Source organism: Streptopelia decaocto (genome assembly GCF_964273445.1).
Source record: "Streptopelia decaocto genome assembly, chromosome: 1".
Taxonomy (NCBI): Eukaryota; Metazoa; Chordata; class Aves; order Columbiformes; family Columbidae; genus Streptopelia; species Streptopelia decaocto.
The window spans coordinates 5,042,317-5,060,178 of NC_138663.1; the positions used below are offsets into that span (position 1 = coordinate 5,042,317).

Sequence of the window (17,862 nt, forward strand, 5' to 3'; positions counted from 1 at the left end):
CTTGCTCAGCACATGGATCAGCTTCACCCTGTAAAAGCTGCCTCTGGCCAGGACTGCAGAAAAGCAGGGTGAGTTTGTTAAAATGCCTTTTATGTTGTCTAACAAGGAAATGTCATTTATCATCACACCGGCTCCTTTCATTGCAATTCGGTGCTGGAGGCTAATTTACACAGAATCAATGGCAAAATAGTTAGCTGGGAGTTTATTTTACTAAGCATTTGGTCATGTAGATCCATTTCATAAATGCCTCTCCTTGTTAAATATCTCCCCTTGGGGACACAGTTACAGCATATCCACTTCCAGCACCTCATCTGGCTGCACTAGATGGAAGATGTGTTTGCAAAACACCTTCTATCAAAGAGCCGCTCACAGCCATGAAATAAATGGACCGACCTGCCAGGGAGGTTGTGCAAGGGACAACAGTGAGATTACATCTCTCTGCAGAGAACTGTGTCATTGAGTGAAAGAATAACAGACACTTGTTCATCTGATAAATATTTCCTTAAAAAAAAAAGGGGGGGGGAAAAAAGTGCTTAGACCTGATTTAATCTTTGGAGGATATTACGCAGAGACTCTTGTCAAAGCTGCCAGTGTTGAGAGCATAGATCCATTACTTGACAAAATGAGAAGAAATATAAAGAAAAGGGAGGGGTGGTTGCAGAAGAGAAGAAATGCAGCAGTTGTCTCACTCTGTTGGTGTGATGTAGCATTGTCCAGCTTTCCTCAGCACTTTCAGAAATCTTCACTTAAAGCTCCTTGAGGCAGAGGGTTTTGTACAGGACAACACAATAAATGGGGCAAAGAAATCTCAACTCTGATTGGATTCCCAGGTCAAACTCTGTTCATGACACCGGTCTTCTGAATTCATCAACAAGAAGTGTTCACATTCACCAATTCACTGTCAAAGGTCTGTTCCAAGCCAGGCTGCCCTCGGGCCACCATAGATGAGGAAGGTCATGTGAAAACACAGCTGGTGTCTTCTGAGACAGTCTCAGTTCTGCTTTTCATAAACACCTTCTGAGTACAGTAAAAAGCTACGTAACTCCCAGACGAACCTGCCCATCCACTGTTCAAAACACCGCTTTATTTTGCAAACCCTTCTTCACTCGTTTTAGGTACCACCACATTTTCAGTTATTGATGGGATCTCAACTTCCATCAGTTGATGGGAGCGTGAAGAGCATCACATTATTGTAAAAGACAGAGGCTACATCTGCCTTTCACCAAGTGACAAACACTTGTGGGATCAAGCCATGCCAGACTGCCATTGCCATAAAAAAGCCTGCAAAAGACTATTTCCAAAGCTCTTAATGGCCTACAGTGTAATGATGTGCTGCTCACTCACATCACTCTTGACATACCAAGGAGAACATGAACCATTCCCAAGACCACAGTATCCATGCACGTTTATCACTCTCTCGCTCTCTAAGCTTAACAGTTGCAACCTTAGCTTTTTAAACACATTTGGTTTGGTTAAACATATCCCTTCAGAAATAAGAGAAAAGACCCAACGTGTGAAAAGGGCCAGATGATATAATGCAATTTTCTTTACCCAGTGTTTGTTTTTTTTAATAGGACTTGAATTATTTGTAAAAGTCAGTTGAGATCCTTTTTGTGCTAAGTGCTGTACAAAATCAAGGAGGAGATGAGAAGCAGAAAATCTAAATGAATCAGATAAAGAGCAAGATAGTGTTTTTTCTCTTTTAGGGATGGAGACCTGAAACATTTCTCCAGCTTCCTTCCTATGAGACACTCATAGTGGTCCAGGGGAACCTCCCAAAGCCTTGCTGCAGCTTTTCTGTGCAAGCGACCGTGTTTCATGTGATCAACAGGAGCGACACAAACGCAAAAAGAGAACTTACATTTCTAAAGCACAGGTGAGGCGCCGCCTCCGCTCCACACTGCTTCTGGTAGTCTGCCCAGTCAAAGTCCTGGCCAGAGTAACCTGCAGGGTGACAAAACAGAACATGTCATCACCCTCTGCTTCACACCAGAGAGGGAGCATGGAATGGGCCCCAAGGAGACAACTGTGTGTTCCAGCATCCCATCCCACCTCAGTGACCGCTGCACGATCAGTTCTCTGGATGCCTGTTTATACACCATGAGAGCCAGCGCTTCTCCAGCCCCCACTCACACACCTTCTGCATTTTGCTTTGAAAACTCTGCATCTTCATTAAAAAGTAACAAAACATATTTATTTTCCTTATTTTCCCCTTCTTGTGAGCATCTCCCAGAATTTAATAAACCCATAACTACCTAATTTTCCAGATGGGACTAATCATAGACTTCTTTCTCTTTCCTTTAGCTATCTAAAAGATGAGGTGATGGAGCTGGACATCAAGGGTCCCTCAGCAGTGGACAGGGGAGGACAAGCGCAGTCAGAAGCTTGTGTTTGCAAAACACCTTCTATCAAAGAGCCGCTCACAGCCATGAAATAAATGGACCAACCTGCCAGGGAGGTTGTGCAAGAGACAACAGTGTCCACCCTCTCCCTCAAAGCACGAGATAAATTCTACTCTCTCTTCATTGATAGGGGTGTACCCTACATGACTGACTTTCCAGCAGCTCAGTGTACGAGGGCTGAATCCCATCACACTAAGCATGTCATCCAAGGTTATATGGAAATGAAGAGCAGAGCAGGAAAATAACCCAGATTTCCCAGCTCCCGGGCTAATGTATCAGTAGCCAGATGATCCCTTCAGCTTCTACTTATATGGGCATCTTTCAAACAGTTCCATCACAGAGAGACAAAACAGACCTCTGCTCTTTGATTCTTCTTACTTGGCTATTTAGGCAATAAAATCTGGGACAAAAAGAGGGTGGGTTTTTTAGCCTTTTGTTTTGGTTTGATGTTTTTTTGTCTGTCTCAGTCTGTTTTTAAGGTGCTTGAAACCAGTGAGTGCTAATAAAGTCCAGGGCCCTGTGATGATCCTGTTGACATTGCAATAACATTATTGAAGAACTCTCACTGGAAAGTTTCGGGAGTCACCTAACGGCCACATTCTCCCCTTCATCTCCCTGCCTGGTGTCTCAGCCTCCCTCATTTCACAGAACATCCCTCAATGCCTTTTTCATTGAGAGTCAAAAAGGAACACTCGAGATCAGATGGGAATGAATCATTTATGACAATGAAAATCGTGAAATTCTTTGGTAGGCAAGAAGGGACTGGAATACTGAGTGGAGTCACCTGTCAGTCACACAGATCCAAAAAAGGAGGTAAAAAATTCAAAAATAAAAATCCCAGGTACACTGCTACAGTGCAAGTATCTGGGATAAGATGAACTTCTGCTTCTAATGATTGCACACATACAAACAAATTGAGATAAAGCCTCTGAGCAGAGAGGGTCCTAAAAGGTGCCTGTCTCTGTGGGGCATCAAAGTGCACAATAATTCAGAAGCTAGAAAGAAACATGCACAGGCAAGTAAAAAAGGGCAGTTACTTATAATGTACATTTTTCATACAAAAAAATATCCTTGTACTGTTTTTTAACAAGTTTTTGCAACAGTATTTTCTTTCTTGCTTCTTCTCCATCTCCTTTTTGCTCTCCAGTTGTTTGCCAGATATTTTTCAGCTTCATACAATGAAATGGAAAACAGGAGAAGTGCACATCACATCAGAAGGGGATTCATCTGATTGCCTACAGATTTTTGCAGTGGAGACGTCTCCTTGGATTCCCTAAAGATTCAGCATAGATACGGGGAGATCTAGAGGCCACCTGTCTGTCCACGTGTCTGTCCTTCTGCACAAGGAGCAGAATTGCCATATGAAAGTCCCTTTCACTCTCCATTGACTCCAAAAGCTGCTAAAGTGATGGTCTGAGGTGGGGACAGCCACAACATAGTTGTCTATATTAAATGACCTGTGGTCCACCCCAGTTGCCAGGGCACGGTGCCCTCAGGGACCCAAAAACCCTCCTACACCCTGCACACTCTCATATCTATGATTTAAACCCCTTACGGACAGGTTTTGAATCTTAATCGCAAGCTACGCAAAGTCTTGGCAGAGTGGATGGAAAAGGCACGTTGACAAGGTTTCAGTGAGGTATAAAAACTTGGCTGAGTTGTCACAACAACTGTTGGCTTGTCCCTACACCATTGAAATCACTGGAAGACCTTCTGCTGATGACCTCAGCAGGACCAAAACCCAGGAGGGCAGTCAGAGTTGGCTACAACTCGCTTCAGCAGCCCAACGAGGATAACTCCAAGAGGACCATACTCAAGAACTGGCTTCAAGCAAGCCTGGACTTGTATATGGCCTTTCCATGGAGCACCATGGTATAAACCAAATGCCACTAGCACAGGGCATTCACATACTGCGATCCTTTCAGGCTCAGCCCAAGTGACAACGCGCAAAGCTTTGCTTGAGTGATCCACCAAACATGTAAAAACTCATTGTGTTTTCTATCTCGACTCTCAGCATAGAGAAGCCCAGCAGTTCAATCAGGAGCAAATATAAAAATAAAAATGTATTGCAAGTTTTGCAAGTGTCATTTTCCTAGCAAGCCTTACAACTAGGAACGCTACCGATACATTTCCCCCCCCTCTAAATAGCTGATAAAAAGGAACAATGGTTGTTACTCTAAAGGGAAGCGGTCTACAAATCCAGCTTTAAAAAATATAAACAGCACTTGTTCAATATTTATACAGCAGCAGTAAATGGGTATTCATTTTTGGCACTGTACAGGAAAACACTGCTCTCTATTTCTAGTAGCAAATGTTTGCACCTCCTGTTCATGACTCATCTACTGTATGTTTGGCTCCAACAAAGGCCTGATAGGCAAAAAGGCAAGAGAATGGATATTGGAGAAATAAAGGACTCTGAACCCAAATACCCCAACCTGGAATATTGTTCCAGTGTAATAAAATCGGCTCATTTTAAATTCAAAGAACCTCCTTGTCAACAACAAACTAACCAAAAAAGCCAACAAAGAAATACAATAGAGCAAATAAGATATTTTTTTTCACAAAAAGGACTTCTTGTTCTTTTGCTCCACTTCTTGCCTTTCAACAGTGAGAGCCATTTGGGCAACACTAAATATTGCCAACATGTTATCTGTTAAGGATAATGTTGGTTGTGAATGCGTGAGCACTGGGGGAGCAGGAGGCTGGTCAGTTCTGGTGTGAGATGGGGCAATTTTGGACACCCCACAGCAGGTTAGAGCTGTCCTGTGATTTGGGTGGAAATGGTGGGATTTCTGCAGGCCTGCTCATTAGCAGCCAGCTCACACCACAGCCTTCCTCACTTTCACAGCATTGCAGCCCTCGCATATAAGTACCGGTTATTTCTTCATCAAACCTGGTATTATTCTGCTCAGAGAAGACCGGCTCACTCAATGGGGGTCTGGATGCTTTTCACTTTCCCTCTGCTTTATTTTTTGGTCGTTTGTCATTTTTTTTTGTTACTGTTTGTTTTCAAAAAAATTGTTCCAATGTCTGATCACATTTCAGTGACTCAAAGAGCGTGTCTGCCAACAGAAGAGGTATTTCACACCAAAGGTGCTAATATGTAGTTTGGGCACGCAGCCCTCATACCCAGTGTAAGAAATACAGGAATATATAGCGTGCGTCTATCCGCCACTTGCTTGGTGCCTTTTAATAGCTTCCCTCCAGGATTTCCAATCTGACAGCAGAAAGCAAATTCTGTTTTCATCAGGGGAATAAAGGGAGACTTCCAAGACTTTATCAGGAGGCCAAGTGAACCCTACTCACCAGACATCACACCAGATACCTACTTGCCCCTTAGACTTTACTGGCTGGGTTGAGAAATATCCATATGATAGATGCTATAGCCACTTCTAAAAAGTGCATGTACTTGATCTGTAAAACACCATCTCAGACAGACTTTGTACCAGCACAGATTGGAAATTATTAGGCCACGACCCTGTAAAGAGAAATGTCTGGCCTATGATCTTTAGTTAATTAGCTGGCCTGAGGGATGCTGCATGTGAAGTTGGGGTGGGGAAAAAAAAAAAACAACAAACAATGAAAAAAACACAAACAAAAAAAACCCCACACATAAAAAAACCATGCCAAACAAACAAACAAACAAATCCCACCATGTGGCCAAAAAAAATAATTCCATGTACTTTCATTTTTATCCACTTTTCTGGCCAATATCATTGAGCACTCATAGAGACATTATCATTACACCTGGATTTAAGCAGGAAGGGGCTAAAGCAGCTGCATGCACAAGACTCCAGGACTTTGGTGGGAATTCCCAATTACATATGTTGAAAAGACACTTTGGATATACATAAGAGGACTCTGAATGTGTTAGGGAATAACCCTGTCTTCCCCAGGCATGGCAGCAGCATACTTCTTCCAAAATTAAGACAAATCCGCATGCACAAAACTTAGTGGATTTTTTTTGGGGGGGAGGGGGTATTTATTTTTCTCCCAAGCAGCAGGGCAGCTCTGAGTTTAGCTGGCAGGGTACAAGGTGGTTTCAATACAGAAGACATTTAGATTCAGGAGCTTTCCTTTGGCTCAGTGTTTTACCAGTGTGGATGCTGTAGTGGAACTGCCTGGTTTCCCTCTAGTATGATAAAGACATTTAATGTTCCTTTTGCTCTCTACACACATGAAGCATCACTAAGATGCATTTTACAGGAATTCACCAGGTTTTGCTGCAGCCTCCTTCAGACTACAAAGCACATGGACATCAATTCGCCAGCAAGATGCGTTTGCAGAGATGTTCTCAGGGACAGACTCTTAGCAGGGCCTGTTGTGATAGGACAAGGGATAATGGTTTTAAACTTAAAAACAGGAGATTCAGGCCAGACATGAGGAAGAAATTTTTTACACTGAGGGTGGTGAGAGCCTGGCCCAGGTTGGCCACAGAGGTGGTGGATGCCCCATCCCTGGAGACATCTCAGGCCAGGCTGGACGGGGCTCTGAGGAACCTGAGCTGGTGAAGATGTCCCTGCTCATGGCAGGGGTTGGACTAGGTGGACCTTTAAAGGTCCCTTCCAACCCAAACTATCCTATGATTTTATGATTCATGGGGTGGTATGAGCCACAACAGCCCCAGGGACTCAAGAGCTATTCTGGCCCAAGAAACTTAGGGTGAAGCTCTGCAGTGAACAGCATCACAGTTTTAAAGGCAATAATAACACAAAAACCTCCTTCAGAGGAAGCCTGCAAACCACCATGAAGGAATACGAACCCTTGGGAGGTGTGAGATTGACTCCGTTTTTAAGGCACCACTGTATTGGCAAGATCCCTAAGGAATCCGCATGGCAAAGCATTGAGATTTTGCTGGGTTCAGGTCTCAAGTCATCAATGGTCACTTGTAAATAATGATTGTTAAAAACCTAAGGGGTGAAAAAGAAGAAAACAAAACCAGAAGTTAACTTTGCAGTAATATTAGGCAACGTGAAAAGCTGAAACAGACAGGCTCTGGAATCAAACTACTCCTGAAAATAACCCGCTCTTGCCTAACACTTTTCATCAAAGTGCTTCTAGCAAAGACACCAAAGCCTGAGTTTTAGAGATGGGTAAACTGAGGCAAGGGAGAGTGCAGGGGTTCAGGGTCACTCAGGGTACCCATAGCTGCTCAGGGACTGCAGGTGATCCTGGAGTCCCCACAGCCCTCCCCTCTTGCCTTTGAGAGTGTGGATTAAATACCCAGTTACCACCTCCATCCAGCTGTTGCATTTCAGAAGGTTTCCTAGATGTGCAGGGAAAATACAGACACATGAAGGGGACGCAGAGATAAAATAGGGGTAACTTTATTTTTGCAAAGAAGTGGTAGAAGGACATGCTCATCCCCATTTGATCTAAGTGCACATCATCAGATGGTGAGGCTTGTGGGAAAGAAACAATTCATTAATTAGGAACAACCAAGGATTTTAAACATATTTCTCACTGTGTTCTCCAGACAATGATGAACCACTCTTGAGTTTGCCTAAATGTGGTGAAGATCAGTAAGAGGTTCCTAATCAGGCTCTTTTCATCCGGCCTTTCTGGGAACTCACCTTGGTCACTGATGCAGGACAGATATGAAATGGCTCCCTCACATTCACCGCCTCCAGCTTCATCCCCACAGTGAAGAAGTGGTTCCGCAAGTCAGCATGGTCCTGTCAAAGCGATGGGCAAGAGGAACACACAGTGTGTCAGCACCATCCACCAAGGAGGGGTTGATAAATTTCAAAATCTATTTGAAATGTGTCACTTCGCTGATTGAAACTTTGCCACTTAGCTGATTACCAGATTGACTTTCAGCTCCAGCTGGGTACTCCTGATCCTATGTTCTTTTCATGTCAACCCACTCACAGAAAGAGAGGGGACAACCTCGCTCCTACAGGACAGATCTGCAGGACCAAGCCCATCATACCTAAAACACAACATGCATCCACCTCATCAGTAGCATCTAATTTGAACTTAGTCAGCAAGGAGATCTTGTTCACCGAAATGAGGACCTGTCTGAGACACAGCTCCTGGAAAATCTCCCCTGGCCAGAGCCTCTTCACCTCTGACAACCACCACCATCTGAGAGCAAACAGAGGTCCAGAGGTGCCAGGACTCAACCTGAGGTCCCCCAGGGTAATGCACAGCATGGGTGAAAACACCTGAGGATGGCCCTGATTTATCCTGATGGATGTCCAGCCTCTTCTGGGCACCAAAACAAGGGCCTGGGCTGTTTTCCATGTGCTGCAAGATGAAGTCTTTTCTCCAGACAGGAGACTAAAGGTGGACTAAGGCAACGATGAACTCAGACCCATGTGGGCAATAAGAGAACATGTTGGTGGGAAAACACGCAACTCTGTTCAAGTACATGCCCACCACAACACTTTCACCTGGGATCAAAGCTGGCTGCACACACAAGTGCTGGGGATGGCAGCAGGATGAAGTCCCAAGACTCAGAAGAAACTTAGATTCAGCTCCCTGACAGGCCATTAGTTTAGTGTTTAACATCTATCAAAATATTCCATCCCTCATGATCCCTGTCTAATAGGCGTATAAGCTGGAGTCTTAATTCCAGAGTAATGATCATATTTTGTGTTCATTCAACTAAAATGTCCTACAGTGTTTCTGGATCACCTGTGCATTAGCCAATAAAAGCCTAAAAAGAAATAACGTTATATTTAACACGCACATACAGACGATTCCAAACTACAGGCAGAAACCTTGCTATCTCATAAACCGTTAGCAATGTCATTCCCATCTACATTCATTGCTACATGTTGTATTCTTGTTCTAAAATGATTTTCTATTGATCTGAAGTTCTGTGTCATTAGGCTTTCTTTTCCCAAGAAGTGCCTTCCCTCGTAGACTTAACGACTTCTATTTTGGGACCTCACATTCCTGCTGTCATTAGAGATAAGGATTTTTACAAGCCCCAACCGTGGCTAAATGAATTGTTTTCATCTTACCAACCTGCAGTGTGACAGAGCCTTTTAAGTGAGAACCAAAAAGCAGCCAAAAAAAATCATTATGAATTTAGTCACACAGCAGAACTAACACAGCACTGATGGGAAAACTCAGGAAGATTCAGCAACGAAGGCCCAGAAACCTTGAGGAAAGAGCAGATATTCAGGAGTCTGGGTGTCCTGCATGAGGATCCACATCCAGCGTCTCTTAAATCTTGGGGTGAGGTTGTAAAGAAAAGGCAACTTTGCAAAATATACATCTGGAAGCAAGCTTAGACTGCAGCATCTTCCCATCAAAAGTTCTGGGATTCAATTCACGCTCATATCCAGCTTCGATACATAATAAGCCAAGATGCACCAAATCACTTAATCATGTTTATCTTTAAACACGCAAGTAGTTTCATCAACTTTAAGTGATTTGTTGATTGAGACCAAAATATATCGAGACCAAACCGTATTGCGTCTCATTTTTATTTGAATCCGTTTCTTTGGTTCTGCTTGTTTTGGCCTTTTTCAAACGAAAAAAATAATCGGGGGGGGGAAGCTAACAACATTTAAAGTTATTTCACTTCAAAAGCATATCCCGTTTTCTCCACATGCTATGTACTTTAGGATCAAATATCCTTTCTCATTCAGCATAGCATGTAAATATCTTCCTCATTAAATTAATAGCAAGAGCGAACTCGCAAGGGGAGTTACGGGATCTCGGGTATTTCTCCTTTCTGAGGGTCAAAATCCTCTTTGAAGCAGGAATGTACATTTGTTCGGAGAAGGGCTGCAGAAGTAAAAAGCTTGTCTGTGTTAAATGTCATTTTTGAGATGGGAAAGCTTTCATGGAGAAAAAGCCTTTGTATTGTACCTCTGGCAAATGGTCAGAGTCTGGATATTTGATCTCTCTCATGTATTTGCTAAAGAGAGGCAGCAAAATTTACCAAAGCAGCCTTAGAATTTTGCAGCCACAAAAGGACAAAAAAAATCCCGATGCTGTTCTCCCGTTCCAGTGCTGGAGCTGCCTCAGCCAGCAGGGAATTACTCAGGATTAGGCATATGCTCCTCTTCAAAACTCCCATTAATTTACATAATTTCTAAGAATAGGTTACACACAAGTGAAGGCAAAGCTTTTAATTAGTATTAGACTCAAAGTGATACACTGGATAATGAACTGCTCTCTCCTCCCTTTATTCATGTTGACAGGAAAGATGCCTGTTTAATAAAAGCAGCTACAAGAATAGGACTGAAGGGGTGAGACGTTCCCCTCGTCATCGCCAGGCTCTGCAGTTAACAAAAAGAAATGCCTGAAACAATTACGGGTGGCAGAATCCCACCCTTCACCACTATCCACAGCATTCAAAGACACCTACAAGAACATCATCAGCCATTATTTTCTAGCAACTTCTCCAAATGAGTTTCAGTTTTCTTTGAAATGGAGATGAATAAGCAAAATATTTTTGACCACCTGGAGCATTTTACAGCCTCGTGCTTGGTGAAACTTCACTTCTACTGGCAGATCAGTGCTTCCCAGGAGCAGCCCCACTCACCACGTGGATTTGTCATCGAATCACAGAAGAGTTTGGGTTGGAAGGGACCTCCACAGCTCATCCAGTGCCATCCCTGCCATGAGCAGGGACATCTTCACCAGCTCAGGTTGCTCAGAGCCCCGTCCAGCCTGGCCTGGGATGTCTCCAGGGATGGTTCATCCACCACCTCTCTGGCCAACCTGGGCCAGTGTTTCATCATGCTCAGTGTAAATAATTTCCTCCTCATTTCTACAAGCCGATTGTCTGTCCTGTGGTTCAGGAGCCCTGAGCAGATGATGGAAAATACCCTCTGACTGCTGGAGAACAATCCAGTGAGCTGGATCAACAGTCAACAAGGATGCAGAAGAATCCCTCGGAGCAGAGAGAAAAACCGTACCAAGGAAAGTACAACGAATTAACGAGGTACAAGCACCGCAGTCGCTCATTCAAAGGGTCACAATCTCTAAGATGATGGATTACAGCCTGTGATGGCACTCACAGGTAATAAATGGAAAATTGCATAACCCCGCTCTGAATGTCTGTCACGTACAGCCCAAACCCACTGGCAAAAGCCAGACCTGTCACAGCTCTCACTACAAACTCCAAGAAGCAATTAAACCCAGCCCCACACTCATCATTTTAGAGCAGTTTGCATTTGCAAATTTGCCAGCAAGCACAAGCTGAGACCCTTCGGGCCACCTGAAAAACAGCCCCGCTTCGATACGCATCTGCATCATTATCTCTATCTTCAGACACCATGTGTTTCTGCGACCTTTCTGCAATAATCCTGATGGGCTTTGCAACAGCTCACTGGAACCAGCATCACCTGCAGAGCTGAAAGCTGGCATGTCTGAAGGTCAAAAAACAAGTCAGCAATGCTGCTGGGAGGAGAACCAGGCTCCTAATTCCCAATCCTTTTCTGTAGGTACTGAGATAGCTGCATAGTTTTATCCTTTATAGGTAACGAACCACAAGCAGTACAGGTTTCAAAAATGTCAGGTGACTTGGGAGCCTAAATGTCATTCCAAATGAGATCCACAATTAGATTTACAAAAGTACTCAGACTATTAAGGGTGCAGAGAGACTTCAGGGAGGTACCTGTGTGGGTGACATGCTGAAGTCCTAATAATAAAGTCACCAAGCATTTGCTTTAGGTCTTGAACACAAAAAGATACACTTAAAAATCATCATAGTCATTTGCCCTTTTGGTATCGAAACACCTTGCTAAATATGGCTTATGAGTATTTCTGTTCAACAAAAGCAATTTAAGAGCAAATAAACTCAAATCTGTCATGTTATAGCAGCATTCTCACCACCAAAGGGTGAAGGTCAGGTAATTTTTCAGTGCACTGGGTAATGCAGATAGAGCAGGAGGACTTGGCTAAGCTGCTTTTGCTGTCGACATTGAGGGAAGCCACATTATGGGCTGGTTGCTCAAGCCACATCCACAAACCCAAGGAAGGACACTGCCTTCAGATTATGAAATGCTCATTTTTAGCCCATTCTGCTCAACATACAACACTGGAGTCACCTCATTTTAAACCCAGCAGTTTACACAGTGTACAGATAAGAGGAAAAGGCTCTAATTTGAACTCTGATTTTCAAATGCCCCAAAATTCAGCGCTCTTTTGGTCCAGGATAGTCAGATTCACACCAACTGTAAGAATGCAACTTTCTGCAAAAATTCAGAACTAAGTCTGAATGCTGAAAAGCTGCAAAGATGAGAAGCTGATAAGAAACACTGAGTGCTTAATAAATTACTGACCTGAGCCTCCTTTAATCCTCACCAACTGTAACAGTGTGAAATGCTGTTGCTTTTAGTCACATCTCTCCTGGTTTACCCTACTGAAAGGCACAGAAGAAGTGGGCCCCATCTGGTATGATTGGAAACATATTATTTGATTCAGTTTTTGTTTTCAAAGAAATTGCTTCCCCCAGTGTTTTCGCTAATTCTCCAAGAAACTAGCTGCTTCTAATAGCCTAATTTTAATCACAAAGCTCATGTGTGGTAACCAGTCACAAACACACTAATAACAGTGGTTAAACTGCCTCTACAGGAATCTGGCATTTGTTTTTTAATTGAGAAAAAATAAATAAAGAAAGAAACCTTCCCAAATGCAATCTTCTGCATTATTTTCAGATGAATCTGTCTTGTTTGCGATTCATCAGCTCCCTTTGCTAAACATGGAGCAATTTTCCCTGAAGACACACTCACCGCGGGGAGACAAAAATGCCCTGGTAAGACACAACTCGAGCAAACTGTCCCTCGATTTGACAAACGCAGTCATGGGAAGACCAAAATGTAGAGATGTGGCGTGGGATGAAGAGGAATGGGTGCCGGGAATGAAGCTTTAGAGATACCGTGACCCTGAAGTAATGAGCAGGAGAGCCAGCTACAAACTGCACCTACTAAAGAGCCCCTTAAAAACTGCAGATGCATCTGCCTAGGATCAAATTTAGCCCTACAGATTTTTAAGCTTCTCTTGTTGAATAAAAAAGAGTTACCATAGAAACGGCAACATAGCAGAGTAGCCGGTCTAAATCCAAATACACCTTCTCCGTATGGCTTGGCCTGCTGCAGATGGCATTAGGGCAAAGATCCCCTCCTACGCAGCGCCTGCTTTGATTTGCTCGGGCAGCGGAAAAATGGGCAGAAGAGGTAAAAGAGACAGATACGCAACCAATCAGGGATTTTTTTGCATTAGTTTCCTGGGGTTTTTAACGTCTTACAGCATTCAGCACTACCACAGCACTCCCCAAGCATTTGCTAAGGAATCCTTGTTGCATGGGTCCCAGTTCACAGGTGGTGAAGTCAAGTGGAAAACACAGGTGGGAACGCCAGCTTGAGTGCTCAAAAGGTGTCATCAGTGTCTCTTTTCACACCCCTAAATAAGTATCTCAGCTGCAAAGCGGGACTGAGTCCTCACGGGCACTTCTTTGGACCAACTCTGCCCTTTGTAACGTCATGGCAGTAATCGCTACTGAAAAATCCATGGGAAATTGTTAGAGGAGAGAGGATCAGAATAAATTCAGTGCGCACTCTGGGCTGCAACCACCCTGCAAAACAGCTATGGACCACAGTTGGTATTGGCTTTATCTGAGAATAATAATTCATCTTTAGGTGGACGGTCCCTGCATTGGGGCAGACTCTTGCTGTATGTGCAGATGAGCCCTTGTCTGTGGAAAACACGGCCATGCCCAAGGATAAGGGAGGCAAGAGCTCAGGTCATCATCCACAAACTCACCCATACTGAGCCTGGATGCAGTACATAAACTGGATCAGGTCCTTTTGCAAACCACTCACCATCTTGAGAGACCCTTGGGACTTAACAGAGAAAGAAAACCACACGTGCTGAACGTGCAGTGTTTTTACACTGAGGGTGGTGAGAGCCTGGCCCAGGTTGCCCAGAGAGGTGGTGGATGAACCATCCCTGGAGACATCCCAGGCCATGCTAGACGGGGCTCTGAGCAACCTGAGCTGGTGAAGATGTCCCTGCTCATGGCAGGGATGGCACTGGATGAGCTGTGAAGGTCCCTTCCAACCCAAACTATTCTATGATTCTACAACCAGAGGGAGAAGGAAGGCTGAGGGTCTCAGTTGTCACTCAGCCCATTTGCTTTGAACTGTCTTTGGCTTTTTCTCTTCCAACCCTGACTTTCAAACAGTGCTGCCAAACAGACCCTTGAAGCATCTCAGATGCGGCTTGGCTTCATTCTCCTCCTCAGAATGCTCTCCCCACCCTCTTCCTTACCAAGCCCATAGTCAAGAGGGATCTGTAGAGAGGTGAAAATTTCTCCCTGGTCCACAGAGGGACCACCAAACTCCATCTCACCCAAGTGGCACCTTTGATATCGGAGACATCCTTGTTCCCAAGAGCCATAAAGGCAACTACATTTATAAGGACCTTTGAACTATACTCCTAACAATGGTTATTAGGTATTAAAAAGATAAATGGCTTAATGAGCTTGGGAAAGGAGTGAGTCAAAAGGCAGCTGAACAACAGAAGGATTCTGACATTGTGCACATTTCCCAGTCAGGCAAATAGCAGTCAGGGAGAAGGGCTGCTGAGTGCTATGGGTGCGCAAGAATAGATGGAGTATAAATAACGTGGCAGCCTGCAAACAGGGTGACTCACAGGTTATTAAATCACAGTGTGTGCAACGAGGACCAGCCAAGCCATAAGTACCTGCAGGGGCTGGAGATTGCTTGTGTTGGGATTTGGCTTCCAAGTGAAACCACAAGCACGTCCGTTTTAAGCTACTGTATCAGCACATGCCCATCTACTGAGGGGGCTGAAGACAGAAAAACTCTGTTTGACTTCCAGTTTATTTATCCAGCCAGTTCAGGACTGTCTGAGCAGAAAGTAGCCCTTGGGTTTCTTTGTCTCACACTTAAACTCCTCCAGAATACCAAATAATGGAAGAAAACACCCTAAATCACTTGAAGGGTTTATTAAACTTTAGGGAGAAGTTGTCCTCTTTAAAAAAAAAATAAATAAATAAAAATCACAGTCTTGGAGAAATAGTTCATCTTACTCTTATAATGAAAATTCACAATTCATCTAACAGAAAAATCACATTTGAGAGGGGGCCAGGGAGTCCTGTTTAATATTTCTCCTCAAACTTTTGAAGGCGAACCTTAAACTAAGCCCTGAATTTCAGGGGGCAGCTCTCACCACGGTGATGGGTGGTCCTCCATCACTCTCCTTAAGAGACATCTGTCCCAACTGATTCCTTCCATGCCATTAGTCTAAGCATTAATTAATACAATTACTGATCACAGGAAACATCCAAGAGCTCCAGTTAGAAATAGGGGAACACTGGGCTGGGCATAGTGTTGAACAGCAGGTGTTTTGGTTTTGGTGTTTTTTTGCCAGAGAGAGAACAATTTCAAGCTGGAAAAAAACAACCACAACATTAGGAAAAGAGGACCAGAAGGTGCAGACAAGAGGAATGGGACCAAAGGCTATAAATCAGGAGTTGCCACCTGTCTTAGATAACACCTCTCCCTCCTAAGCATCTGTGCTCTTCAAGCCGTTTAACAAATTTTGGGTTAGCGATGTGGTTGGTGACAGCTCCACCCAAGGTACTCGTCAGGACCCACTTTATAACAATCAGAGGGACCTGGGAATAGGGTGCCCATATGCAACATCTACAGAAAGATGATGACTGCCCTAAATCCTAGGTAGGATATAGTTGCCCAAACAGAGGTGAAAGACACCTGGGGATCCACGACATCTGAAAGGGATCCAGAGATATGGCACAGGAGACCAGGGGGAGCATAGTCAAAGAAGATCCCCAGGACACTATCTGCCTCTCTCTAGGAAACTAAATCCCATTATCTGTTTCCAGCATTCAACCCACCCAAGCTACAGGGCTGTAACTCTAAAAAATGCATTGATTCATAAATATTAGGGCTAGAAGGTGCTGAGTTTGGAGTCTGGCTTCCTGAGGGAAGGCTCTCTCTTAGAGAGCACCAGCGATGCCACCACTGAAGCATCTGCTGAAGTTGTCTCACTTAACTTGAAATCAGGCCCCAGTAACAGTTTGACCACCCTTATTCATACGCAATCCCTGGGCATTTTGTAAGGTGTCCTCTGAAGCCTAAGCCACCATTTATGACCAGTACCCAGACAAGCATGGGGGATCCCTACAGCACCCTGAAAACAGAGCAGAGACAGCAAAGGACATATCTCTGTGGGCTGTGGCCTTTCAGAAGGATTTGTGCTACTAAACCATTCAAACACCCTTGAAAATCCTGTCTGTATTTAATTTTCTTCAAGGATCAACATGTTTTCTGAAAAGAACAGGATGACAAAATAGCGGGTGTGTTGCAAAAAGCTTTTGTGAAGAAAAAACTTATTCCAGGGTGTGCGGTTTGCAAAACACTATGTTTAGTAGCTATATAATAGCAGCATTTTCTGGCAGTTGCACATCACGTTCCTTCTCAAAGCATTTTACAAACACTTTCAACATATGGACAAGTGTAAAATAGCACCAGGAAAAAAATGAAGATCTTGTTTGCAGCCTTCCCCCTGATTTTTGCAATGAGCTCATGGGGTCTGGTGCTCTTCTCCTTGGACGCCAAGAGGGCTACACTTTGGCAAAGGATTTTTGGATCTGCTGCTGAAGACCACCACGTACAAATTCAGCTCTGCCGCACTTCTGAGCATTGGTAATTCAGGATCCATGGCTTATGAAGTCTCGGACAGAACCCAACCCTAATACACCAAAACCAAAGAGCTCCACCATCAACAGCAATGATGGGCTGATGGGCCCATCGAAGGAGCCACTTCTCCCACTACTAATGTGGATCTGCTTTCCTGGCAGCACCACCTGGGTCCAGTTTGATGGCACATTAGTGACACTGCCCACATCCATTGTCAAAGGACAACATTGATTTTAATCCAGTCAAATGTTCACATGCTCACCCTGGGGACCGCTCATGTCTGTGGAGCAAGAACACACTTATGTTCTCCTCACCAATGGATTTCTGCAGGGAAACGTGGAAAATGCAGAACATAATTGCTCGGTGTGCAGTTTACCATGTCCATCAGAGTAAACACTTCCAGCTTTCCAGAAGATCTTTAACAGTTGCCAGCTGTCAAACCTTGCGTTTATATCTCATCTAACAAATGACAGTTACAGTAGCATGGAGCCCCAGGTGCCACACAGCAACACTACTTTTGTGCTGGTTTTGCAAAAAAAATTGAAAAACAAAAAAAGACACCTTTGGATTCAACTCTTTTTGCTGGGATTTGGCATTCTCCTTGAAGGTCCCACACACAAATACCAGCTTATCTTGTATCTCATAGTCTCCTAAAGCCTCTCCTTAAGTCATGTTTAAGTCGTTACTAGAGGAAGACATGCTCACAGGCATGGACAAGCTCTTACATTTTCCTCCTTAAATAACAGGCACAAGATGAGGTTGATTCCACCTACATGGGCAGAATAAAGTGATGCCTACACACACAC

General features: G+C 43.9%; 1 protein-coding gene across 1 annotated transcript in view; it reads right to left on the bottom strand.

Moving 5' to 3' along the window:
* SFMBT2 (Scm like with four mbt domains 2) overlaps positions 1-17,862 on the bottom strand; it is a gene marked incomplete at its 5' end in the record, with an annotated part of 107,840 nt that overhangs the window by 35,359 nt on the left and 54,619 nt on the right. Inside the window, 3 exons of the mRNA XM_082076069.1 lie at positions 1,862-1,944; positions 7,165-7,312; positions 7,976-8,077. Coding sequence (XP_081932195.1) covers positions 1,862-1,944; positions 7,165-7,312; positions 7,976-8,077 — 333 coding nt within the window. The remainder of the gene's footprint in view (positions 1-1,861; positions 1,945-7,164; positions 7,313-7,975; positions 8,078-17,862) is intronic.